The sequence below is a fragment of the Cygnus atratus genome, chromosome 3, assembly GCF_013377495.2.
Source record: "Cygnus atratus isolate AKBS03 ecotype Queensland, Australia chromosome 3, CAtr_DNAZoo_HiC_assembly, whole genome shotgun sequence".
Lineage (NCBI taxonomy): Eukaryota > Metazoa > Chordata > Aves > Anseriformes > Anatidae > Cygnus > Cygnus atratus.
The window spans coordinates 67,717,647-67,744,950 of record NC_066364.1 but is presented as its reverse complement, the minus strand read 5'-3'; the positions used below and the strand labels follow the sequence as shown (position 1 = coordinate 67,744,950).

At 36.0% G+C, this 27,304-nt stretch overlaps 1 protein-coding gene across 1 annotated transcript in view; it reads right to left on the bottom strand.

Annotated features, from left to right (window-relative positions):
* SYNE1 (spectrin repeat containing nuclear envelope protein 1) overlaps positions 1-27,304 on the bottom strand; it is a 292,806-nt gene that overhangs the window by 142,378 nt on the left and 123,124 nt on the right. Inside the window, exons 51-67 of the mRNA XM_050710059.1 lie at positions 26,772-26,944; positions 24,463-24,772; positions 22,531-22,695; positions 20,754-21,110; positions 16,806-16,942; positions 15,798-15,975; positions 13,496-13,678; positions 11,738-11,881; positions 11,249-11,404; positions 9,219-9,383; positions 8,316-8,488; positions 7,320-7,473; positions 7,055-7,198; positions 4,494-4,658; positions 2,800-3,117; positions 1,357-1,512; positions 313-483 (exon numbers count right to left, since the gene is read on the bottom strand). Of these exons, the coding sequence (XP_050566016.1) occupies positions 313-483; positions 1,357-1,512; positions 2,800-3,117; positions 4,494-4,658; positions 7,055-7,198; positions 7,320-7,473; positions 8,316-8,488; positions 9,219-9,383; positions 11,249-11,404; positions 11,738-11,881; positions 13,496-13,678; positions 15,798-15,975; positions 16,806-16,942; positions 20,754-21,110; positions 22,531-22,695; positions 24,463-24,772; positions 26,772-26,944 (3,249 nt within the window). The remainder of the gene's footprint in view (positions 1-312; positions 484-1,356; positions 1,513-2,799; positions 3,118-4,493; positions 4,659-7,054; positions 7,199-7,319; positions 7,474-8,315; positions 8,489-9,218; positions 9,384-11,248; positions 11,405-11,737; positions 11,882-13,495; positions 13,679-15,797; positions 15,976-16,805; positions 16,943-20,753; positions 21,111-22,530; positions 22,696-24,462; positions 24,773-26,771; positions 26,945-27,304) is intronic.

The following is a 27,304-nucleotide window of genomic DNA, read 5'->3' as shown; positions in this document are numbered from 1 at the left end:
GACGTGGGAGGGAAATTTATTCTAAGTTTTAACCTGAAACAAAATATGCCTTATGGCATAAAACATGCCTTATGGAAAGAGAGGATTATATTATTTATGACTATGCATAACCTCAACAACCAAACTGTGATGTATTACGTATATGACACGAGAACACAAACTTTTATATTTGGTGATCTTTATCCTGTTTACTTCTCTGGGCAGAGTGAAGTTAGAATTTTGAGCAGCTGTTAAGATACATGTTAAAATATAGGCACTTCTTGGTGAACAGAAACTGAAGACAAACAACAACTGTATTCAAGGACACTGTACCTCTAGTTCCTGCACTTTTTTCTCCATTGCTGTTTTATCCAACACGTCAAACTTGGTGATCACATTTCTGAAGTTCTTGTTAGTAGCTCCGTACCAATTTGTGTAAGCACTAAAAGCCAATTCTGATTCCTCCATACTACGTATCTCTTCTTCCAGAAACTTTATTTGTTCCTTCAAACAGGAATGGAGGTTAGGGAAAGAAATGAGAAACACCTTGATGTTTATCATAGCTATTGGTTAGAGAGAGCAATTAATTGCCACTTATCAATAAAACCTGATATACTAAGATTAAATATGTAGTTTTTGAGTCCTTTCATACCTAACGGATAATTCTTACCGGGGTCTTGTCAGAGCGTACATACCACAATCACTAATGTTAAAACTGAGTTAATGCTAAGCATTGAAAAGGGACTTATATTTTGCAATTTGTATAGTGACTTGTGATGATGTTACTATGAAGCTCGTTCTACCTAAAGTGACCTGAACACTGTACCTTATCCATTCATTTTTGCCCACACCTATATATATATACATATATGTATGTATATATAGATATATATATGTAATGGTAATCTGAAAACATTTCTCTAGTAGTAATTCAGCCTTCAAATCTGCTGAATTCTGAATTTCTCTCCTGAAGCTGACAAAAAAGGTAGTAACAACATCTGATCAATGCTGAATATTTTTGAAAGAGCTTCAACCTGATTATTGTTCTCTAATGCATTTAGACCAATGAAATCTATGTGTATGTGTGGATGTTTATACCTATATAGTTATATATATGTGTATTTATGTGTACATAGTTGTATAAACACACAGATATGTATGTGAACATTGTATTATGGAATCTACAGTAATGAATAAAATTTGATAAAATCTAATTAAGAAAGTCTATCTATACTTGTTTCTGAACTGACTATTTATAATTTTATAATGAATACTTGAACCCAGGAGTTGGACTCAATGATCTTTGTGGGTCCCTTCCAACTTGGGATATTCTATGATTCTATGAATCTATAAATTAATTACTTAATCATTACTTACCAAGACATGAAGAAGAAGAGTTTGATATCGAGATGTAAGCTGTGTAGCCTGGCTTCCCATTCTACTTGTAGTGAGACATTCCTCTAGTATTTGCTGAGCTAATATCCCAACTTCCTCCACATCATCTTTGTAGATTGTAACTTCTTCATGCCACTTCTATGACAAAAGACATTAGCCATCTTGTATGACTAATTCAAACAACTTAAACACAACAGGAATTTAGTTGTAATGGTTAGGAAACCATTGAAAGGAAAACAAATACATGGTTATAAACATTGAGTTAAAACAGGAAAATTAAACAGAATCTGATGAAGGTTAACTGAATGAACATACTGGATGTTTTGCCCCCCACTACTCTGCCCTGGTGTAGCTCCATTTGGAGTACTGGATCTAGGTCTGGGGCTCCCCAGCACAAGAAAGATGTGGACCTGTTAGAGTGTGTGCAAAGGAGGGACACAAAGTTGATCAGAGGGCTGGGGCACCTCTCCTGTGAAGAATGGCCGAGAGAGCTGGGGATGTTCAGCCTGGAGAAGAGAAAGCTCCAGGCACACCTCATTGCAGCCCTTCAGTACTTAAAGAAGGCTTATAAAAAAGATGGAGAGTGATTTTTTACATGGGCAAATAATGAGAAGAAGAATGGTTTTAAGCTAAAAGAGGGGAGGTTTAGATTAGATGTTAGGAGGAAGTAAATTATTTACTCAGAGAGTGGTGAAGCACTGGAACAGGTTGCCTAGAGAAGTTGTGGATGCCACATCCCTGGAAGTGCCCAAGGTCAGATTGGATGGACAACTTGATCTATTGGGTAGAACCCATGCCCTTGGCAGTGGGGTTGGAACTAGATGATCTTTAAGGTCCCTTTCAACCTGAACCATTCTGTGATGTATTTTATGTTTTTACAATATTAAATGGACTGAATTTTATTACAATAGACTTAGTACTTTTTTACGAATAATAATAGAAATGCAGGCTGGAATTCCTACACATTTCTTTTTCTGTTGCCCAAATTCTAAAAGAGACCATAAAATATAACCTTGGATCTTTACAAATGCACTTCCTTTGTTTCTTCAGAACCATGCCTTCCCCTTCTAGTGACTAAGGAAAACTACTACATCAACACAGCAGAGACTTCACAACACAGCTTATAACATTTTATTTTGTTACTAAACTAACTCTTTCCCACTCCAGAACCTCAGTAATGTCTTTTCATTCCACAGAGCACAGGAATTCCAGATCTTCCTTATAAGATTTCAACGCTGGTATAACCACTGTTTTATAAGTAGAACAGGGGAAATCTGGACCCAGAAGGCACAAAACTCTCTTGGATACATCACTCTGAGTGCCTACATTCAGATGATTGCAATGATTCCTGACATTTTCACACTAGGCACTGATGTGGAAAGCTCACATTCCTTATTTATGTAACTCCTTAACTATATTCTTTACCTTCATTTGTTGAAGCTGCATCTCCTTTGTTGCTCTACCAGACTGCCTCCCAGTCCTGACAGCAACTTTCTCCTCCAGATCTGTTAGCCAGTCATTAACCTTCTGAAATTTTTTCTCCATTAACCTCAGCCTGCTCACAGTGGCATTTAATTGGCTTCTTGCTTCAGAAAGCCTGTGCTGATAAACTTGCCAATCTTGCCGTACAGATTCCAGGGCTCTGTCTTCTATCTGGGGCATACCCCAGGGAATCACCTCCTCTCTGGCATGAACAGCAGCATTCAGTAAGGCTTGTCCTTCTGCACAGTGGACCTGCAGTTCCTGTGAAGGCAGAGTTATGGATAAATACCCTATATCAGCAGTTTTTACTACACATGGCAAATGAAGTCCTGGTTCTACTTCAGACAAAAGCAGTTATCTATCCATTTCCTTTAGGTATCTATGGTTGAACACACATTACACTATCTCTAAGAAGACCTTGCTGACATGCTCACTTACAAAGCAAATCCACTATCATTATTATTGACAAGAGAGTTGTAGAAAAATATTGACAAAATTTACATTAAATTCCTTCCCCTCCTAGCCTTATAATGAGCTCTGAAACAGTAGCTGCCTGAGCTGTCATGGGAGCCTGCAACCCATTCAGCACAACCTTAAGCTCAAAATTTTCCAGCTGTAGCAAACACACTGTGAGACTGTTTCTAAAATTAAATTTGTTTAAAAGCAAGGAACAAGATGATGCTTCATTTTATTTATTTATTTTTAATTAACATGCCTAATTATTTCTATGTATGTTTGATACATAATCCCAAAATAATTCTTGATACCTTCTTCTGGATATATGTGTTCTTTTTTTTTTTTTTTCCATGTTTATTAGAACTTCATTAGAAAGTATGAAAGTATGCAGGGAATCAATCAGATGAGGAAACCTAATCAGGAAATGATCTGACCAAAATACAGTTATATGTCTTCTTGGTTTGTATTTGAAATATATACTAAGATTTTCAAACTGGATTCAGATTTTCTAAACTCTTAATATTAAGGTTTATATACACAGACACTGATCGCACAAAGATTTTCTCAGTATCGTGAATAAAGTAATAAATATTTCATAACATGGAAACTCAAGCACAGCCCTTTTCCTAGTTCAGCAACAAGCCTGAAAATATATTTAGTCATTTTAAGATTATAACTGGGAGATTACTGCAGTACTTTAGGTTCACCCTTCATTATCACCTGGGGGATTCAGCGAGAATCCTCCCACGTCACCATGTGAGGCAGTCTACATGACTGGAACAACTTAAAGGTAGGTAAGTAAGTATTGGACTGTAAGCAATAAAAGGTGAAAACTTAATGAAAAGAATACTTCTGATATTCTATGAAACACAGGGAAAAGAGGTAGTTTCCTCACTATATGCTAACTTCTAAAATAAATTCAGTACTTGCAAGAAACCGGCATTAGTATGGCAGAAGAATTCATTCAAGTCCTGATGCTTCTTTCTGGAAAAAAGCATTAATGTTCCCACAGACTTTACTGGAACTACTTTTAAGCAGTGTATTACTTAGATATAACATGTTTCTAAGCTGCTCTTGAGCCAAACAGAGAAGTATTTTTTTGTCCAGCAGTTAATATTATTCTGTTATTTTACAAGTAGAATTTATTTATTATTTTAGTTAGGGTGTTACACATACTGTACCTGTAAGTCTCGGAGTGTTGCCTCCTGTTTCTGGGCATCACCTTCGAGATGTGATAAGCAGTCAAGTTTTTCCTGTTCCTTCTCCAGCCATATTTCAAATGTCTTCAGATGTCTTTGGTACTCCTGATGTAAGTTAAGCAATCCTTCGGCTTTTGTTACTGCTTCCTGTTTGTTAAAATGTTTATACATAAGTGTATCATTAAACCAAGAAAACATAAATCCAGTACTGAGATCATAGTTTGTGTCTGATGCTGAGCTTTCCTAGAATTCAAGACTAATTGGATTCTGAGGATGGTTTAATTGATTATAAGGAAAGAGGGCTCAAATGTGGAGATAGAGATAATTATCCTTAACAATTATTCACCTAAGTTTGTGAATTCTGGGATTTGAAATTCTGATCTGCGTTTAATTTTAAATAAAACCTCAGTTTGTAACAACAAAAGATCTGCTTATTTCTTATACCAATTTAAATTGTTTACTGAAGTTATTGATGAGAATATAAGCTTAGGATTTTTTCTTACATTATTATTATTATTATTATTATTATGCTAGTAGAATAATAGTCTCCTAAGAGTATCTAATATCTTCAGGTTTGAAGACTATCCCAGTCCTTTGTGGGCAATTCCTACAGAATGCACTAAGAATAGAACAGCAGGTTGTCCATGTATGTGGGTGAGCAAACAATTTCACAACTCAGCACTAAAATATTACCGTATCTGGAGTACGGAAAGAAATGCATCCTGCATCAGCACAAGACTGATCTTTCCATTGGCAAGAAAATTATACTACATGTAATTCAGACCTTGGAGGAACTGAAGGGAGCAGGGAGGAAAATTCATATGAAGGTAACAGAGGCTGTGTTCCAGGGCAGCAGGCTACACAATAAGAAAAATGCTTTCACAAACAACAAGTGTGAATCTATAGTCTGCTTTATCTATTCCTAACAGTTCAGGGCAGTGGGAGAAAGAGTACAGCTGTCCATTTTTAAATGTCTTGTCCTCACAGGGAACAGTGGGATACTGGGAAGAGGGAAAGAGTGACTAATCCTCTTGCCTTTTACCAGTGGCTGCAGGGAATTTCAGGTCTTAGTCTGCTCTGGTTTGGACCACAAACACTTGCAGAATTTTGCCGGGTTTTTCACCTGGCCAAAGGATTATTAAATGGAGAAGATTTCAAGTGAGCAACTCAAGGCATACATTTCATTAGTTACCAAACTGGTATTTTCCCCTGATTTTTCTACTCTCCAGCTAGTGCCTTTGAACAACTTCCTAAGGGTTAAGTGTAGTCTAGACAGTTAACATTATCACCACAGCTGGGAGTGGGGAAGACCAGAAGTCACCCAGGGTATTAGGTGGAAAGAGAAAGATGGTATGTTTATCATTATATTAGGAAAGACATATAGAGCTCTCGCCCCTATGAACAACCAACTGTTTCTCATTGTTCCCCTTCTGTTAATCAAGCTTTTTCCATACAATTAGTCAATACAGGCATTCTGTACAGCTTTCTGCAAGAGCAAAAGCTGCAGGAAAAGGTAAAGTTTAGAGAATCCCCATGCTAACAGGAATACTAGGTATCCACTTATGTTTCCTGGGACATCACTCATCTCTCTGGCAAGCCTGAGCTCATTCTGAGGAGGTCCAGGGAAGACAGTACAATGCATTCTTTGTAGTTGTGGAAGGGAGTACCACAAAACAGGCAATCACTTATGCATCAGAAAAATTGAATTTTGGCCCTTTGCACAAGAAAAAGACATCCTTGAGACAACAAAACGCAGTCTTACTACCCTGGTGTCATGAAGAAAAGTGATATATCTGATGATACATTTGGTATGGTTTAATCAGCACAGAAAAAAAAATGGGTTAACTGGAGGTAACCACCTAGCCTTACTACATGTACAACCAAGTCTTTTATTACTTCTTCTATATTGTACCTTATGCCCTAATCTTTTCAAGATCTACCATATTAACACTTTCCAGTAAATGTAGTACTTACTAGAACAGAACAGAATATCCCAAGTTGCCCCAAGGATGATCAAGTCCAAGTCCTGCTGGGTCTTTCAACATTAGAGTCTATTTACTTGCTAATAAGGTTTGTGTTGAGCAGCAAGATCCTACAATTGTCAACCATTTTTGATTTACCTGCTCATATGGTTACATTTATTGCAAAACCTACATTTATGCAAACCACAGATATTCAGAGGTGCTTCCAAATTTTCAGTCACAACGAATAAAGTCATATCTTCACTGAAGTCAGCTAGACTTTTGGCATGGAATTCGTTGACCTATTTACTTGTTTTTTTTTTTATTTTTATTTTTTTCCAGATTCAGATCTTCAGAAACTTTTTGAAAATATCTAGAGCTCAGTGGTACAAAAAGATAGATTGATAAAGCACCTTGATAACTTTCTGTCACATACATTAACCTACAGCTTCCCCCAGACTTTTACTCTTCATTTAACTCCAATAAAATAAATAAATAAATAAATAAATAAATAAGAAAAGAATTCCTCTGCTTCTTTGTGGACAACAAAATGTAATGGAATTCTATAAAGAAAAACTGTACCCTCGTTCTATCTTTGAGCAACTTGTACCGCTCCTGAAGATCCTGGAGTTCAAGCTGAGTGACATAGTGCTCAGCCATTCCACTGCCTTTTAATTCAATTGTCTCCAATAGGCTGCTGTGACTCAACACCTCTTCATTGAGTAGCTGCAAAACAGCAAGATAATTTATGAATAAGCAGCATTAAAACAAACCACAGATTAATCAGACTTTTATTGCTTGTAAGGTGATATGCGTTTGTTGCTAGTTTGTTGTAAAGCAAACGCACCTTTGCTTTGCTGAGGGCAGCGTTTTTTTCCCTCAATTCAGCATATTGTCTTTCAGAAGCATTCATGCTTGCTTCTACTTTATCCATCCAGCTGGTAAACTGGCAAACATCATCCTGGTAACTTGTCCATTTGGAGAGAGCTCCTTCCAGTTGACTGCAATTTAAGAATACACATTTGTTGTGATACTGGAGTTTCAGGTTCTCATGCTATTTGAGTCACTCTAGACTATATTTATAAGACTTATATCACAACCTAAACAGACAGCCATTAAAACCCTACAGGTTTTAACTAGTAGCATTGATTGTCCAATAAAGAGAAATGAAGATTTCAAACTTGGAAGTTTAAAGAGGTCTGTTAAATTGATGTAGCTAGCTGATGTGTGCAAATTTTAGTAAATAAAATAACAGTAAGAATAAGATCCAGAATCAGAAATTTTCTGCTGCTGCATTCTAATATTTGTTTGATTGTTTTAAATCAAAATGTTTCAACTATTTATGCTCCACCATAGAAGGCTACATTTTTTTCCCCTGAATTTCTTTATTCTATCACTTTAAGCATCACTACTTTGAGCATCTTTATTGGATATTGTAATTATGGTACCTCCTGTGAAATGCTAACAAGTGGAAAAACAGACAGAACCTTGACAGAACAACCATTACTGTCCGTGTGAAGATCTTATCATTTCTGAGAACATTTCAAGGCATTGAGTGCAACTCAAAATAAAATTTACAAAACAATTATGAACATGCAATCCATTTTTAAGAGTATACTGACAATAAGTGTTAATAAAGTTTAGTTCCTCACTGTCTCCTCCCCTTTTTCCATTTCAAACTAATAGGTCATTAAAGGTTTCTAAACCTGCAATGTTAGGCACATGCAGTCATTTTATATAAATTTGACTTCTGAATTAATAAAACTCTGTGAATGAACTTTTCCAAAAATTTGTCTAAAAATTCAACTATCAAGCATCATTGTGCACCTCATACCCTTTTTACCTCTTGCACTGGATGCAAGCAGACAGAAGAGAAGCCCAGTTGTCCTTCAGGGTATGCAACTGCCGTTCAATCACTTGTACTCCCTCCAAGGAAGTATTTTGCAGAACAGATTCTCCTCTTGTCAGAACCATTTTCATTTGGATTTCTTTTTCTTGTTTCACTGTTAGCAGTCCCTAAAATGTGAGAAGATATTGTTCCATTTTTATCATTATTTGGGCATGAATATGCTAACTAGATTCACTGGAAAATTAGCTAATCAAATTTAGCAGCTTGTAGAAACAGTCAGTTAGAAGAGGGACAGTGGTTTTCATGGCTGGGTTTCAAAGGAACAGATATGTTTCAAAGGGTAGGTTTAGGTTATTAAAAAAATAAATTTAGTTGACAGGGAAGCTTTCATGGAATCTATGCAGGTACTTGCAGTGTATGAGCCAAAGTATAGAGGACACATTCTGAAGGGAACGCCATTTAGATGGAAAATGGGAGGATTTACTCAGAAAGAAAACAAGATATGATGAAAAAGTTCTTCTACAGAGCTTCTACAATTCTAGGATCTATCTGCAACACGAATATAATAACATAGAAACTCAGTAGACTATCAACAATGGCAGCTTTGAGACCAGCTCCTAGAGCTGTGCAATTGCAAACTAAGAGCTTCTAGCACTATGTAAAACCATGGAAACCCTGAAAGCATGAATGTGAAACACTCAATGAACAAAAGACAAAAAATGATTTTAGTATTTTGCTACAATTTCTTGCTTTTTGTGGTATCCTTATAATTTGGAGCGCTTGCCTCAGATTTTGAGCTGTAGCCAAAATATGGACATCAAAGTATTATTTTTTGAGCACTGCCCTTTAATATATTCTGGGCAGTGATATTAATAGAATATAGGTCTGTTTACATACCTCTAGCTTTAACATCCGGCTGTCCAGAACATTCTTGTCAGCGGTGGGATGACAGTAGGACTCCAGCATGTGAACTGCATCAGCCACCCAGTCTTGGAGGTCTTTGATACTGTGAGAGAACTGCTGGTGCTCTGCTACGACCCTATCCATTCTGGAAACCTTCTCCTGCAATTCATACTGCAATTAGTATCAGTAGCTAGTCAAAGGACTGTTTATTTCCCATACGTATTCAAGGACGTTAGAACAAATTTCATAAACTGTACACAGCAATTCTCTTCATACACAAGTACACAATAACAAGTACACTTAGTTGAACATGGAATGAAATTTGAACACGGAACGAATTTTGAACACAAAGTCACACTAGTTTTCCAATCATAATATAGGAATGAAAATTTCAGAAATGCCCTCTTTTGTTTTATAAATCTAAATTTTTATCTCTTTGTTTCCTCTTACGCAAAGTAAATGAGTTTTTTATTTTCCATTTTTTATTAAGCATCATATCTAACTAATTACATTTCAGTGTTTCATCTGAAGATAACTTGTGAAATCTGTCAATACACAGGACAAATTGAAGCATATGAAGTTATGCTACTAGAGCAACACTATTTCATTGATATTGGAATAGAAAAACGTTTTCCTCAGTAACTTCAGCTGGTTCCCAGAACCAGAAGAACAGCTCCCACCTATTCTTCTGAAGAATCACTGACACTCACTCATATCAAAAATACATACTCATTACACTGCTACAAGGCCCAAGATTAACAGAAGTACTTAACAGAGTGTGTTTCACATGGCAACAGAAAATTAAAGTCAAGCCATTGAAACAGGCTCAGGAAGATACGGTGATCTACCTCAAACATTCACAGCAAACCAAAGAACTTCATGATTTCCTTCATTGACTGGACCATATTTATCCTCTTCCTCAGACCTCATCCTCTTATCCTGAAATCTTCTACAAGTTCTGTCCACATAAGCCAATGTTAGAAACTTAAGCTTCTTTTCAGTTCATCTTTTCAGTATATCATATAGCTCTAAATATTCTTTATACTTTTACTTCCACAGAAAGTTATAAGGAAAATAAATAAATAAATAAATACATAAATAAAAAACCACAGCAATTACTCTAACAAATACTTATGTGTTGAATTGCTAACCCATAACACACTTCCAAAATCCTTAATTATTCTTATTACTGTAACTACAAGCCTAATTCAATACCAAGCCTCCTTCATAACTGGCACTTTATGAAAAACGACAGTCCTGATTCAAAGACCTTCTAATCTGCATAAACAATAGAGGTAGTAAGAGTATCAAATGATGAAATATACCACTCAGCAAAACAGTTAGGTTAAACTGTCCATTCCTAGCTTGATACTTTATAGAGTTTGACCAATATCTCTCACTGAACCTTCAAAAGCAGCTTCATAGGTAACACTTTTAAAATAATGTTGAAGAACAATCTATTGGTTTTAGACAAAAATACTCACAATGCAAATAATTAGTCATCTTTACAGAATACAATTACATAATAAAATTTCCATATAATGACTTGGCATTTTCTTAAAAACAAAAAACAAACAAACAAACACCAAAACCCAGCTCCCCTAGCCCTAGATTTTGAAAAATATGTATTTTTTTGTTTGTTTGATTGTTTGTTTTCTGGTGCCACTTATTACTAATCTAAAATGTCTTGAATGTTTGAAAAAAATCAAAATCACATCACAAGCACCTGGTCAGGACAAAACTGTTGATAATCAGGAGGGTGTTTTTTTTAATTACTTTAAAATAAAATTAAATAAATAAATAATCACAATTCTATTTTGTTGACAGCCCGTGAAATTATACAGGTCCCTATTTCTTTAAATATTCTATATTCTTTATTCCCTATATTCTTTAAAGCCAGTGCAAGCTCAGACATACCACAGAGCAGATGAGCAAGACAGCTATAGTGTTTCACATTTCAATCTTTCTTTTCCTCCACAAACATCAAAGGAACAGCTTAAAAGCACATACACTGGGTGCATTACCTTTGTCAGATTGCTTAGAGTAAGGTATTGAGAAGACAACTGAGACACTCTGCGCATAAAGCTTTTGCTGACAGCTTGCTCTTCCCACAGCTGCTGAGCTTTCTCTTTAAGCCTGTTGAGCTGATGCTCGTGGCAGCTTATTTCCTCAAGGACAGACTGTAAAGCACAAGCACGTTAATATTACGAGTGGGTGCAACGAAGCAGGCAACAGAGAGCAGCTTGAAGGCCCCATGAAATATAGAAATGACAAATGGCACATGTACTGTGAAAGGCACACCATACAGCTATAGCAATGAAGCAGCATGTCATAAGAAATTTGGAGATGTGAACTCTGATGGAACAGGACCATCAACAGCAACCCCTGAAACCAGTTCTCATCTTATTTAGAGTTTAGGATGCCAGAATGATCATGATCTTGTAAAGCATCAATGAGGCCAGCAGGATGAGAGTGGAAAAGCTGGTTCTGTTAAAAGGTTTGTAAGAAGTCACCTGCAACTTTTGGTGCTCTCTCCTCTTGGAAGGAAGATCATGGAGCCTACTGCTACTTCCCTGTACCATCTTCTCAGTTGTGCTCAGCCACTCTGCTAGAGGCTCAGCAGTTGCTTCAAAGTCCTTCATCTGGATCTTTAAGTTCTGGGAACACATGTAATATACAAATTTATAAAGTCCCCCTGCAATGGGTATAGCTGTAATGTACAACCCACAGATTAAGTATACACAAAGTACACACATACTATTGAAGCCAAACACTACCGCAGCTGTTCAAAATAAATGTCACTGACTCTGCCCCTGCCCATACCACAGATAGATACTGCAAGAAAAGTCTGAGAGAGCATTTCTTCAAAAAACAAAACACAGGCAACAATGCAGTATGTCTATACAGTTGAGAGAATGAAGCAAATTTTCTCTGAATTGAAAGCTTTACAGATTATATGAGCTTTGACTCAATATAAGTGTATCTCACATAGTAAAGAGAGTCTGAATCAAGGTTACTTTGGGATGAAAGTTACCTTACATCTGCCTGCAGTCATTAACAGCACCCCCCCCCTTAAATGGGTTGACATTATTCCTAGGGCCTGTATGACTAAGCTCAACCCAGTCCTGATGTTCATTTCTAATTATATTTTCTTTTAGTAGAAAGTTTTAAAAATGTATGTGTACGATATATGTAGGCATTCCTTTAGCCTGCGTAATTTTCTTAAAGGTTTATGCTGCATTATAAAAAAAACAGCACCTGAAATAATTCTTATGTAATAGAAATCTGAACAGCACAGTTCCTATGCCCTAGTTACTATTTTATTTTCAGACTGATTTTGTTTTCTTTTTAGCTATAGCCTTATCACTTATGCATCAGAATGAAAGACTAGGCCTATGAGACTGAAAATTGCTGGGCACAGAAAGATTAACATCTATGGAAATCTCCCTTTCCATGGCTACCCTGAGACGAAGTAAGTTAAGTTCTTGCTACTTGGGAATTTTATTAAAAAAACAAACAAAATAACAAACAAAAACTTTTCTACACAATGTATTTAATCTGTCTAAACATATATATTTTTTTCAATTGGCTAGACAGTACTGGTTTGAAGCAGGAAGGCCTAAGAACTTTAATTCTCCTACACTATGCAAGGAATTCCAGCTAAGACCTTTTGACCTTAAAACCTATGACCTTAAAAGACATTATGTTTTAAATATATTCACCTTATGTGCCGGTTGAATCGTGAGCTCTGAAAAGAGAACAGCACTAGGGTTTATTTAGAAAGTTGTTCAAATATATCATTACATTTCACCAGTTTGCAGTAAGAACAACAAAGTTTACCCACTGCACTGGGTCTTCAATCAGCACTGGTGTCAGAACTCTGTGTTAAAACAGTATTTGAAAAAGAAAATGTGTTTTCATGAGTTTTAGTAATCCAGTATTTTAGATGAAACTCATGTTAATAAATTTGATCCATTGCCATCTTTTCTACTTTCTGTTAATCTGAACAACACCTTCTGCATGAAACATCCCACTTATAGTGGTTTCATGCGGGAAGGGTATAAGTAAACATAAGTAAAATTTAAGTAAAGTGAAAGAATAAGACTTCCTGAAAGCAGCTATTTATTCTGTCACACCATAAACACTTACTGCTATAGTGGGAAATCTAAACTGTAAGGACCTCTATTAAGATGAATGTGTAATGTGTTTTGAAACAAAAAGCAAAGAGGAAATTTAGATCAAATATTTCCCCACTGTGACTTGCTCAGTACCTCCAATGCAGATTCCTTCTGGTGGAGGGTGCTGATTAATTTTTTCCAATCTTCTTTAGCAGTAGCAGATTTGTCCTGGATAACTTTAACCTTCTCCTTTGGTAAAATGGAGCACAGCAGTTCTCCTTTGGATGCTACCTGGTTTAGTTTATGTTGTCCATTCTCACTTTCCGATAAGAATTCCTAAAAATGATAATAAAATAAATTAATTGGTTGTATTCAGTAAAAGCTCTTTTTGTTAATTTTGGGTCCCAGTAAAGGTGAATGGCAAGGCCACAGAAAACTTAACAGAGATTGGAGTTTACTGTTTCTGCATGTTGATTTTTTAATTCATATTTCAGTATATTCCATTTTAATATTATTCACATTTATATGGGACATTCATATGACGGACAATCATTTATATTATAGGGACAACAGCTACTTAATCCAGAAGTGCCACGTATCTAAATAACGTATATACTAACTCTTGGTTTATCTGTATGTTCTGCACTTCATGAGACATTACTGGTCATTTAACAGGGCATTATGCTTCTTTAAATCTTCACAGTACAGAAAGTGATAACACTTTCATTTCAGGAAACCAGTATCCTGGCACAGCATGACATGTAGCTGCAGCTACATGCAGGGGTAGGGTCCTGCTCTGAGAGAACACAGGAAAGAAGCCTTGTCCACCGCAGACAGCCACACTGGACTTCCAATGCATGTGTAGGGGCAGGGGTTAACAATCAGAGCCTGAGCAACATCTGAGCCGTGTGATTTATTCTCCACATCGTCAGGGTACCTTTCTTGACTCAAAGTATTTTTGTTCACAGAATTCTTTCACAGTGTTGGTATGCAACGACTATATGGAAATATGTGAGTAAATATTAGGTACTGTAAGGAAATAGCCACATTTTTAAATTCCAGTGTGTTGGGATAACGTTCTTATAACTTGTAATTATTAAAAGATTTTGTGAGCCTTTAGGACTCAAGTGAATTTAGCAGTTCTAAATATCAATGAAGTTATTTTAAACTATTATTATGCTTACATGATACACAATTAGCTTAATATTCATAATAATCAGGTTACATCCATGTTGTAAGCAAAGGGCTTGATTAAAAAATTACTAAGGTCCTGATTATGTGTACCATTGGAGCTATTATCAGAGAATGCAAAGGGTCTGTTAGCTTTGAAATACTTTGTCCAAGCTCTTGCTTTATTAAAATCAAATGTGTGATTGCCTTGTGACTTAATGATATCAAAGGTGCTAACAGAGAGAATATTAACTTAAAAAAAAATAAATTTGTTTATATAGGTTTATAATTTCTTTATATAGGCTCCCATGACATGCCTGATAGTATTAAAGCAGTTACTACATGTCAAAAAATTTTATTTCATTTACAGTAGCTTTCAGGGAGAAGGAGATCAAACTAAGGTCTTATGTTATGAATAGTCTTCAGCGATAAAGAAAAAAAAATGTCTAACCAGTCTTGGAAATTGTTTTTGCTAAAACTCTTTTATTTAATTTCCAAAATGACTGGATTTTATTTTTATTTCTAACCCTCGTATTTACTCTTAAAATACTCTCATTTTGGGATAGTAAAAAAAATTGTCACATTAATAAAGTGTTGTTTACCCTTTTAAATAAACCATTTAAGCAACGGAAAGTAAATTTACCAGAAACAGGGGGAAGTGACTTCGCTCTTGGTATTTTCTGATAGGAAAAACTGATAGGAATTTCTTCTGTCATACTGTGTAACTGAAGGTTAAATAATCTCATTATGTACTTATTTCTAAAATTGTAGTCATATTTTATTCAAAAAACTATTTATTTTAGTTTAATAAAATAAACTTTTAATTGGCATTTATTTCCACAATTTTGCTGGGTCTTGTTTTACCTTTGTATGAAAATCATGCTTTTTAAATGCCTGCTTCCACTGTATACATTTTTACCTTGTTCTTACACTATAAGGTCTCTACTTTCATAAATGAGTGAAAAACTTTATATGACTTTGAAATAATTCCAGGTTTTAAGTCCCAATTCTGATGCCCTACCAATTTTACAGTGCTGTCCTGCCTTCAAAACACACATTTTTCTGTATTGTAATATAAAAGAAAAATAAAAAAAGGAAAACTATGAGAGGCAATGACTATGTATAAAGTATAGTATGACAGCTAAATTAAATGATCTAGATTCAAAAAGAAAGAATAAATGTTTATTTCATTACAGTTAGTCACCTTTAGTGTTATCAATAACATTAACAAAAAAAGACCTGAATTTTCCATGAAAATGATTGAACGTCTAATTGCTAGAGTTACCTGTATTTTCTGTAGACTTGCTGAAGCTTCACTGATATTCTGAGGTACATCAAAGCATTTGGCTGTGGTGACTTTTGCGTTGACCAGCCATTGCTGGAAGTCCCTGAAAGTTGTCCGAAATCTTTGCTGCAAGATCTGCTCTTTACTCTGGCATCCTTTTGAAGCTTGCAGGCAAAGGCTGGGTTTACCACATCAGGGAAGCAGAAGAGAGGAAAGGAAGGAGGAAGGGAAGGACTCTGTTAGGTGACAGTGCTATTACTTATTTCTCTGAATAAAACCTGGATTCCTTCTACCAACTGTAAGCACGTAATTAAGGCACCAGGAAATCCATTAGAAGCTTTCAACTCCTTAAAAGTGAAGTATGTAAATTGGGATGTAGCTGTCACAGATATGACAGATAAGCTTTTACAGAGTGATTCAGTACCCCTAAGAACGAACAGTTTCTTCAAGCCTTTTTCTCTCTAGGGACAGAACATGAAACTACAGAAATTACAATATGAACTTCCACGGTTTAGTTAAGTTCATAACATTGGAAGGGATCAACCTGGGTCATCATACCCTTCTTCTGCAGTTACAGAAGCCAAAAGCTACAACCCCTGCAAGAGACAAAAGAATCTTGTGCCTGAAATGCAGGTGTCAATCAGCTACAGTGACCTCAGAGAAAGTAAAGAGAGCAAATAAACTTTAGCTCCCATGTTTCAATGAACGGGCAGGTAGGGCAGGAGTATAATGAAGGACAAAATTAAGAAAAAAAATTTAGACAGCTTTTATAGCTTCCTTCTCTTTCAGGTAAACTAGCTATAGCTCTACCTCACAGTTTCTTATAATAAAATTTTGCAAAATGTTAAAATGATAAAAATGTTATTGACACCGATATCAAAATAATGATTCTAATCATTGTGTACATCTATTTCAAATTCCAACATTCTAATTAATGTTTCCCTAAAAAAAACACTTGCATGCACACATATATGGGATCGATTAACTATAAACAAGATGAAAATGTACCTGTTATACTCCTTAATCAACCCTGAAACTTTTGAAGAATAAGTACTCAAATCTCTGGAAAATCTACAGAGATCATTTAACTGAGTCTTGATCTCATCTATCATATGTTCAGACTTCACCAGGGCATCCAACGTTTCCTGTTAAAACAAAATAAATGAACAATATTGGTAAGTAAATAATTTAAAAAATACAATGAAAATTTATAAAATTTAATTTCAACTTCAGTTGCAATTCATGTGTGTCCATTTTTGAGAGCATTCTAGCAATCAAGTACAGAGGCTTATTTGAAATTAAGAGCTTCTATAGACTAAATTTCAGGACACCTCAACTTTTTTAGTTCAAAATGTTCTCACAGAAGAGTTTAAGATATGCACCTTGTTTTAATAAATGATATATATATATTATTATATATAGTATTATCAACTAGCTGTACATATGAAATTATGTACAGTTAGGGAATAGCAAATAATACCAATGCATATGATTATAATTGTCCTTTTGGCTTGAGTTTAGTATGCTCAATAAAAACAAGCTGTATCAAAAAAAACCAAACAAAAAAAAAAACAACCAACCAACCAAACAAAACTTCTAATAGCTTTGATATTTTGACAGAGGCTTTCTTAATGTAAAAGTACTGCTGCTCACAGTCCTTTGAGGGTTACTGGCTGTCACTGCTGCACTGTTTTTGGAAACACCTAAGTCAAGAAAAAAGTATTTATGTTTACTTAGCAAACATCACTGGGAGAGGTGTGATAACTACTCCAACAAAAACAATTCTCATGTTGACATACACAGCGTCTCCACTGCAGCACCCTGCCAACTACACCAGAATGATTAGCAGTGTAGACTTGGCTCCTCACATCATTAGAAACTAAATTCTTTTGGCATTCCTCTTAAACTGCCAGGGAGAAAAGACAATCTTCTAGTTAGTTACATTCACCACAGCAAAGGTTCTGCAGTGAAGACATGCCAGAGTGTTTGGCATGCATAGATTAGTTTGGCTACATCTAAGTCCTGATCTGGAAGAAATGTATGTATAAATATAAGAAATTGATCACATGAAAGTGACAACAGAATAGAAAGGGGACAGGGGAAGTGGGACAAGGAATTCCCTCCATTAAGTTTCTGAATATATGCAAAATGATGATTGAGAATATACATAGTAAATAGTTTGTGATTATCTATTAGAACAAAATTCTATGTTCAGGAAATATACAATTTATGTACGTGAAAATAAAGAAAAGGTTTTGAAAACACCACAATTTCAAAGATTAAAAAACAAACAAACAAACAAAAAACCCTCACCAAATACATTTTCACTGTAAAATATTATCTGACTCTGCAATAAACTGATATGCACTTGTGTAAATTAAAACTGAAAACAAATATTAGCCAGGGTCTAGCAAGACAAAAGACTTAGTAAGAACAGCAAATGATCAAAAGCCTGGGATTCAGATAATGTGTCTGCTGCCCATGAGGAACTTTGTGCTTGTTTTATATCTCTTTTATTGGAAAAGTCTGCAGAGTTGCAAAATTTTTTAAGGATCTATACTGTGTGTTTCCGAGAAAGCTAAAATAAGAATAAGGGATGCATGTTCTTTGTAGTACCTGAACTGCCAGGAAAAACAACAACAATCCATTTTGACATAAATAATTATCTGCTTTGAGTCACTCACACACCAGAAAATGTGTTCAACCATAATTAAAAGATACTTGAAATAGTCACGATGCTGATTTGTTTATAAACCACACAAAATAACATCTGAATTAAGTACTTATGTAATAACAATGATGTTTAGAAAAAAAAAAAAAGAAAAAAAAAGTAAGCTGTTTTTTGTCTACTTTGTTAAACTGCACACAAGACTTTTTTTGGAAGTATTAGGAATGACAGCAAACTGGCCATTACTTAAAACAAGATGTTCTTAACACTTAAAACAGAGATTACTTATGACAGGAATCACTATAATGAGATAATATATATATATATTTTTTCTTTCTTTTCCAAAGAAACAGAACCTGAGAGTATCACAGGGGTTAAAATCATCTGTTTTCAATAAAATCTATCAGTTTCAAATAACTTACCACGATAACTATTAAAAGATTCTTTTGATGATATACAACCTTAGGCACAACCTCTTAACAAGCAGGAACATTTACTCAAAAAAGAGATTACATTTAGCTATGGCCATACAGAGACACTGAATTACTAATAGCACTGTTTCAGTGACAGATTTAATTTTGAATCTGAGAATTACAAAAATAATTTGCTGAATACCAGGTGTGAGATCTGTTGCTATTATGTTGCACATAAGAAAAGGAACAGAGCTTGAGTATGGGATAACAGAGTGAGTTTGCTAATTCTGAGAATTAGGAAATGCATCTTTAATTTGTGGCCTTGGCTTGCATGACAACAGAATTGGTATATGACAATGGAAAGGGAATGCTGCAGTGCTATTTTACATTCACAATAGAACCCATCCCTGGAGCCCAAATGGAAGGACTACTGTCCTGACTGCATTTCTTCAAGCTATTAAAAAAAAAAATTTACATAGTAGGGCTGTGCATAATAAGTCTAATGTTTCCTCTGCATTTTCCTCCTTACCTAAAGTTTACAACTTTATAGTCTAAATAAAACATTTCACATAGAGCTACAGTACATACATGTTTTATATAATACTAATAAAAGCAATGTCCTTTGAATTTAGTATTTCTCCATTTGTAAAATAAAAATAATAAAAAATAATAATAAAAAAAGAAACATCTGTTACATGTTGATGATAGTTCCATATCTTCCTTCCCTGTTTAAAAACATAACCATAGAAGAGCTGGCATATTTGTACTATTTATTTACTCCAGTGTAGTGTCAGCTTTGTTACTCCTACTGTTATGTACTGGCACTCAAACAGGCAGGTTCCATCAGTCTGTTTCAGGGAATTCTGTAGAAGGGGAAGCCACAGAAATAACTTGGCACAAACAATGGAGAAGGAGGAGATTTATAATCTCAGTTTAAAGAGAAAGTGTTTGGGTTTTTTGAATATTTCTTCAGTGAATGGGAGAGAAAGCAAGCATCACATACCTCTCTTCTTTTACTGAAACTGAACACTACCCTGAAAAGAAAGGAAAAGATACGATGTATCTTTCCACTACTTCTGTGATTCACAGAAATTGAGATACATACAAACATATAGACATGTAACTTGAATGTCGTGTGTATATATATATATATATATATCTCATGTGTGTGTGTGTGTGAGAGATACATTCGGAATATTTGCTAGAAGACACTCAGGAACTCCTTTTCTATTTCTCTGAATTCCACTACATTCCATTGCAGAGCAATTAGCAAAAATACCTGTTTCAAATATAACTTCTTTAAACACTGGACAAGACCTTAACATGTATAATGTGAAGAATATTTCAAGAAATGAAAAGTAGAAACTCAATACATGCATGACAAATTGTGAGTTAGAAATCACTCCAGCTGCTACTTGGCTTTTAGGAAATACTTCACATTTCCCTGATCAAGTACTATCCTGGCTCAAAACACTGAGCAACTGAAAGAGAAATTCAGAGATAGTTTGCTAGTTCCTTCATTTTCTTAAAGGCTAGCATTGTTTTTAATGTGTAGGATCCAGGCAGCATTTGCTAAATCTAGTACAGCAGGGGCCAAAGACATATCTTGTGTAAACAGTGCTTGCTCTGCTTACAGTCACAGAAGCTTGGAAAGTTGGGATTTCAGAGGTACATATATTATATATATATATATATATATAATATATATATATTATATAATATATATATCATATATATATAGTATATATTTTCAAATATACCTTTTATTTTTTTCTACCTCTCCCACTCCTTGATAGTGCCACTTGGCAGTTTTCTGCCCATGGTACCTGTACATTTATAACCGGAAAACCGCTCGGAAAAGAGGGGTGACCTTACTTTCTCCTTACGCCAGCTTTCCACGATCTCGGTGTCAGTGTGCTGGCCATCGAGGGGGGCCAGGCTCTGCGACCAGGTGGCCAGCAGTCCGCTGAACCGCTGCACGGCCTCCTCCAGCTGTGCGACCTGTGCGGCGAACTCCTGCTCCGACAGGGCCATCTGGCTCAGCACATCCTGCAGGCTTTGCTGGCTCTGGAAAGCGCTCTCTTCCCACTGCTTCCAGTCTGACTGCAGGGCCTGCATCTCAGCAGCGAGGACATGGCACCCACCGGCGGTTGTGCTGCGCTTGGCTGCGGGAGCCAGTGTCTCCACTCGGACGAGGCGGCCTGCACCAATCTGGCGGGAGTCTACCAGCTCCTGCAAGGCAACATTGCCATGGTAACTTGCTACAGCTGGAAAGGGGAAGCCGCCCAAGATGGGGGCAGCATGCAGGGGGAATGCGCAGCACTGCGCTGAGCAGCGGTTTCGGCAGCAACACTTTCACAACACCCACGCTGCGTGCGGAATGGCAAAACACAGCCAGAGGCAAGATGAAAATAAAACTCAGTCAAGGGACTGTGAGGGCTTTACAGTGATTGGAGAGTGGTTCTAAAACTTCCATAAGTTTAGAGGAGAAAGAACTTTTTTTTTTTTTTTTTTTTTTTTTCAGATACTGAAAAGTATTGTTTAGGGTAAGATGAAGAAAGGAACTGATTTGAGATGTTTTGCACAACAAACACTGGTACAGAGCTGCACGTAGCAGTTTTAAGAACATTACTTTGCTGCTGAAAAAAAGCATTCTGCAGCCTACTCATGATCTGTGATGTGCCATAATTGGTTACACATGCTTTTTGTTGTTGTTGTTTTTGGTTTTTAATAAATTCTTTCTACAGTGTTCTATTTCATTCTTACACAGGCAACGAGGATTTTTTTTTTTTAGTTTTCAGCTTTAGAAGCTGGAAAATATAAATATCATCCCAATCACTGCATGCCAGAAAAAAATGTTATTTTCTTCGTCTTATGAACTAGAAACTACTGTCTCCTCCCTTTCTCATATTATACATGGGGAGTTTGAATGCAAAGGAGACTAAAAACTTTTCAGGAGTAAACAACAAATCTATTAGTTTGATCTGGCTATCCTGAATCCTCACCTACTCTGCTCACAGGCCCACCCTCAAGTTTAGGAGCAGGCTAAAATGCTGTTAGCATGACTATTTGAATGTAAACATCAGGCATGAGCAAAACATGAAGTCTGCTTTAATGCTGCATTCAGAAATGTGTAACTTGCTCAGACACTCAAATGCCTAGGAATGGATGGACACATAGAGATACCAGGATAAGGAGAGTATACATAGAGAGGCAACACACATTTCTACTGTGTTTGAGGATCCTTGAACTGTTACGCATCTCCATTTCATGAAAATCACAAAAGGTTGTTTCTGAATGATTCAGACAACACTGTTTATGGAGAAAACATATTTGGAGATGAGGACAGAACAGTATTTATTAATCAGCTAAGCCATATTTTTCTGTGATGCCACTGGACTTCCACTCTTGAAAATAGTTTCCACGCATGCAGTGGCTAACTCAGGTCTGATTGTACTTTCACTCCATCAGTTTAGTATGGCAAGGTAGGCAAAAAGACATCACAGCTTAGAAAAGCTGCTTTCAGCTCACTGAAATATAATCACCACTTCAAATACACAAAGAGCAAGATCCCACAGGTTTTTGTCTGTGGCCTATTTTAGAGCATAGGTTCTGAATCACAGATGAAATCATGACAGCTAATATTTCTTACTTTGATTTTGGCCAGTTTTTTCTGTATCATTGATGTATCTCCAGTTGCATCTGACCAGCGGTGCAGCTCTTCCTTTGCAGAATGGAGCCAGTCTGTGAATTCATGCACAGCATCAAGGTATAACAAATGATCCTTCACAATATCTTCTACTTTCTTCATTTTGTCCTATTTTTCAGATTTAAAAACAAAACAAAACAAAACAAACAAACAAAAAGCTGTTAAATTGCTAAAACACTTTCCTGGCTTCTGTCCAGACTTTAAGGATGTAATATCACAAAGAACTGCTCTGCATCCATTTGATTACTGAGCAGCAGAACTTGTAGCAGCTTATAGCAACAGAATACAGTGCTACACTGCACAAAGTTTGGTTTAGGTTGCTCTGGACAGGAATGTTGGCAGAAATATAGCTTTTTTTTTTTAGAAGAAATAAGTCTCTATAAATGCTAAGCAAAGTCACAGAGATGTCCCATACGAAGCCCACAAATGAGTTCTGCTGTTCAAAAGTGCAAAAGGCTTTTATGGTGCTGAGTCCTTTTTTTAGGCATCAGATCAGAAGTAGTGGCTATCTCAAGGCCATATGCCTTGCACCCCTGGAAGACTCTTTCCCTTACATAGACATACAACAACTGCATGGCTTCATACCAGTGTTCTAACATAAGCTTAAAGTGGGGCCAGTTTACCTTACAGGTGAAATAGTGTTTTAGTCTAGGCTGGCCTTTGGTTTGACCATAGATTTGTTCTTAAAATTCTCAGGAATGTTTCTCAAAAGTAACCAAAAATGAACTGAGATGTGAATGTTTCTTTGTCAGAATCTTTCTTTGATGGTTAATAGCTAAACTAAGATGACCTAAAGTAAATTCTCAAAATTTTTACCTTTTAATGCATTTTGTCCAACGACCAAGTAAGGAAATGTACACATGTGCCTGACTTAAAAGAAAAAAAAAAAGTAGGTGTCTTCTGAAGGCAGCAGAGTATCAGGAAAGCCAAAGATGCACCCTTCTTTACTTTTGTTTACATACCAAAATGTAACACTAGTAGACAGGGAGAGTGGAGGGAAACTCTTTCTCTTCTGATGGCAGTGACTTTTACCAATTGCAATCGGTGCTTTTCTCTCCCAAAGAAAAGACTGCAAAGTTGTCAACAATTTCTACCATCACAGCAAGTGGAGAAGGGAGAAGTAGCTTCATCTGGCACATCAGCTAGCCAAACTTGGCCCATCTTCTCTGCCCAGCATCAATTCTTTTCTCAGCCTGCCAGTCCTGTGATGCTGTTGAACACTGCTACCCTACAGGTGATGAATTTACAACATATTCCAGGCCCCAGTCTCCACCAAACAAAGAAGTTCATGCAGGCACAAGAAACACAGCATGGCCTCAGACTGACAGGATGTCAGTATCTGTCTGCTCTGATGTGGTCAAAGTAGAAATACCTGCCCCAAGTGCTCAGCACATGAGAAGTGCTCTACTGGGCCTGTATAATGGTTCATCTAACCAACTATTCTCTCCCATGCTATCTAGGGAGAGCACATGAATCTGGCAAATATTTGTGGGCAATTTCCCTTATACTTCCTTATCATTTGTAATTATTTAAGAACGTTAGAAACTTCATAATCCTTTGTGTGGACACTTGTCAGAGGCTTTTGGAAAATCCAACTGTATTACATTCATTTCATCCTCCTTTATTTTAATGTGCTTATTGACATCTTCACCGTGCTCCAGCATATTAGTTTGTTAGTTGTACTTTCTGGATGCCATACTGACTTTTTCAGCAGTCTGCATGTATCCAATACTGTCTATTCAAACTATTCAAAACTATTCAAACACAATCAATCCTTCATTCGCTATAAAATTATTAAAATCAAAATGTTAGTCTTTTATACAGATGTCCAAACATTTGACTTACTTGAAATGGAGACCTTTGCTTTTTTCTTACCTTGGCTACTGTTGCGATATCATTAAACCGTGTTTTTAGTTCTTCTCGAGCTGCTGCTCCAAAAAAAACATCCTCAGTTTTTTCATGAAGTTCTGCAGCCTTTTCAATGAGTTGCTGTAAATCACCAGAGTGATCCTCTACTTCAGAAACAATAGCTTGGAAATGGTCCAGCTGAGCAAACTTCTCCTTCAGACCAATCTGTGGTTCTAAAGGCTGTTCCACTTTGTGATTCAATTTCTCTAACCACTGCTCCAGTTGGTTTTTCCTTTCCAGGTACTCATTCCACTGGCTAATGACAGACTCTAGGCAGCTTACATTAAAAGAAACATATACAGTACAGATGAGAACATTTGAAAGGTCTAAAAAAAAAGAGCCTGCATATACTGTAATTTTTACATTATACAGACATCTTTAATACATCTAGTATATCCTTTTTCCTTCATCTTGTTTTAGTTTTGTGTCAACTTAATCCATGCTATTCTAGAATTTCTGTGTTCTTTGGGCTACTACATATAACCTGATACAACTGCTTCCCTAGTACAGGTTACATGAGCAATCTGTCTGTCTCAGACTAATGAAATACACATTTCAGCGTTTGTCTAGCAAATCAAAATATAGAGCATTATTGGAGCTCTCTATGACCACAGTAATAAAATGTACAGCATCCTATTAGGTTATTGACAATTAAGAGAGTTCCTGGTAACTTTTTAAAGAATGAATAAATTATAAATTGTCCATTTTATCACTGAGAAGAAATATACCCTTCTGGTATATTTTGATCCTTCTAGCAGATCTCCAGGTCTTTCTGGGACTTGGCTTGAGGAATGTAATTCTGATTCCACTGGACTTAACAGCAGCTGAGAGTGTAGTAAAGATTTTGTTTAAAATGTAATAGTAATATTGTAATGTAATGTTATAGTAATATAAACTATATTTTATGACACAAAGTGGATGAAATTAAAATGAAATCTTAAAGGCTTCCCACCATAATTTTCTACATAGCATTGTATTACAATTTTGGAATAAGTAAGAAAGTGGCATCACTCCTAATTGAAGAACTGCAATTTCATACCATAGCTCATTGACAACTGATATTTAAGACTCAGATACCCTAGTACTCTGATAATCTATCAAACAGATCTATGTCAATTTTCTAATGCAGAGAAAGCTTTGTTTTCATTACAGAGCTAAGGAATTAAGATCATGCAGAAGGGCCCATTTCTATCCAATAATGACTAGGGTCATTATTGAAAGAGGCAGTGCTTGTAAAACCCATAGATGAAAGCAACAAGGGAGGGCATGCAGCTAGTGTGGGTAACAGGATTTAAATGTCAGATGTTGTTAAAAGAAGAAAAGAAAGATGGAATTTAATGAAGAAAAAAATATCTCTGCTTAGAAGGGAGAAGTCAGATCTACAACTACAAAATTGGCAGCAGTACTGTGGAAAGGGATTTGGAAATTGCACAGGATAAAGAAGTAAAAAAAAAAGGCAAAAAAAAAAAAAGGCAATATTATCCTGTTGGAAAGAAAGGAACATCTAATTCTGGACTGTATTAAGAAGGTTGTTATATAAAGTAGAAAATAATGATATTCTATTCAGAATTAATAAGTTCTCAAATACCTTAAGACATCAGTCCATTTTAAATTATTATCTTTTATGAAAAATGTAGACCAACTAGCAGTAGTCTGCAATTTATTAAAACAGAAACTTGGATAAAAGAGGTCCAGAAAGAGATGTTGTAGGCCTTCAAATATATTAAAAAGTTCTCACACGGGCAATAACAAAAACTTTTCATTTCCACTGAAGTTAACGTAAGAATAAATTAGCTTCATTTTCAGGAAATGTTATTTGGAGTGGATATTAAGTCTTTTTATTTTATTTTATTTTATTTTATTAGATTTAATTCAAATTATAAAAAAGGCAAGGCAAGGGAAAAAAAGAGAAAGATAATTGAGGAATCCTCCTAGAGTTTTGTAGGGAAAAAGTAGATAAATATTTGTCAGCTGTTCTTGGTCCTGCCCCAGTACGGGTTCAATATTTCAGTAAGCCCTTTCTAGATTTTTCTTTGAAATGATTACTACTTCTTCTTAAGTGACCATCTCATATGAAACTTGATTCAGCTGATAGGGTCAACTCTTTGCTTTTTTTATAGAAGGATGTATTTTTTCAGGTGATTTTGATTCTTTCTGATGAGGTATGCAGCTTTCCCCTCAGATGTGAATGAATGGACTCTTGTGTGCTGTAAGGTACCTCTTTTGTGGTAAGCAAAGATATGAGGGTTTGACCTGTGTTTTCTAGTTAGTTTTACCTCTGCCAATTCACTGATGTGCTGATGATGTCATTCCATACATCCTTCAGCGTTTGTAGCTCTGTATGTATCACCTTTTGTCCTTCCTCATTGCTGCTTCTAAGTGCTTGTTCTCCTTTGCCAATGGCCATGTTCAACTTAACTTCACCATCACCTTTGAGTAAGACGATTTCCTGTGAGGCAAAATAAATCACAATATTAAGTGAAATCTGCTGAGAGATGAAAGTTGTTATTCTTCCAGTAGAAGACACCATTTACCCTTGATAACCATACCATGTATGAATTCCTAGGCACCTGTTTTTGTTAGTGTCTGTACCTTGATATGTGCAAGTAATCCAACAGTTTTCCCAAAAGCCATACAGGTATTTCTCTGCATTGGTCATCCTAAAATATTGCTCACATTGCAGTAGACAATGAACAGGTTAAGCACTGCACAGAAAGACAGCAACATACAGTGGGATCTCCTACACTGATGACCTTCCTAATCTGTCCTTCTGTCCTTGAAGACCTACTGTAACAGATATGTCATAGAG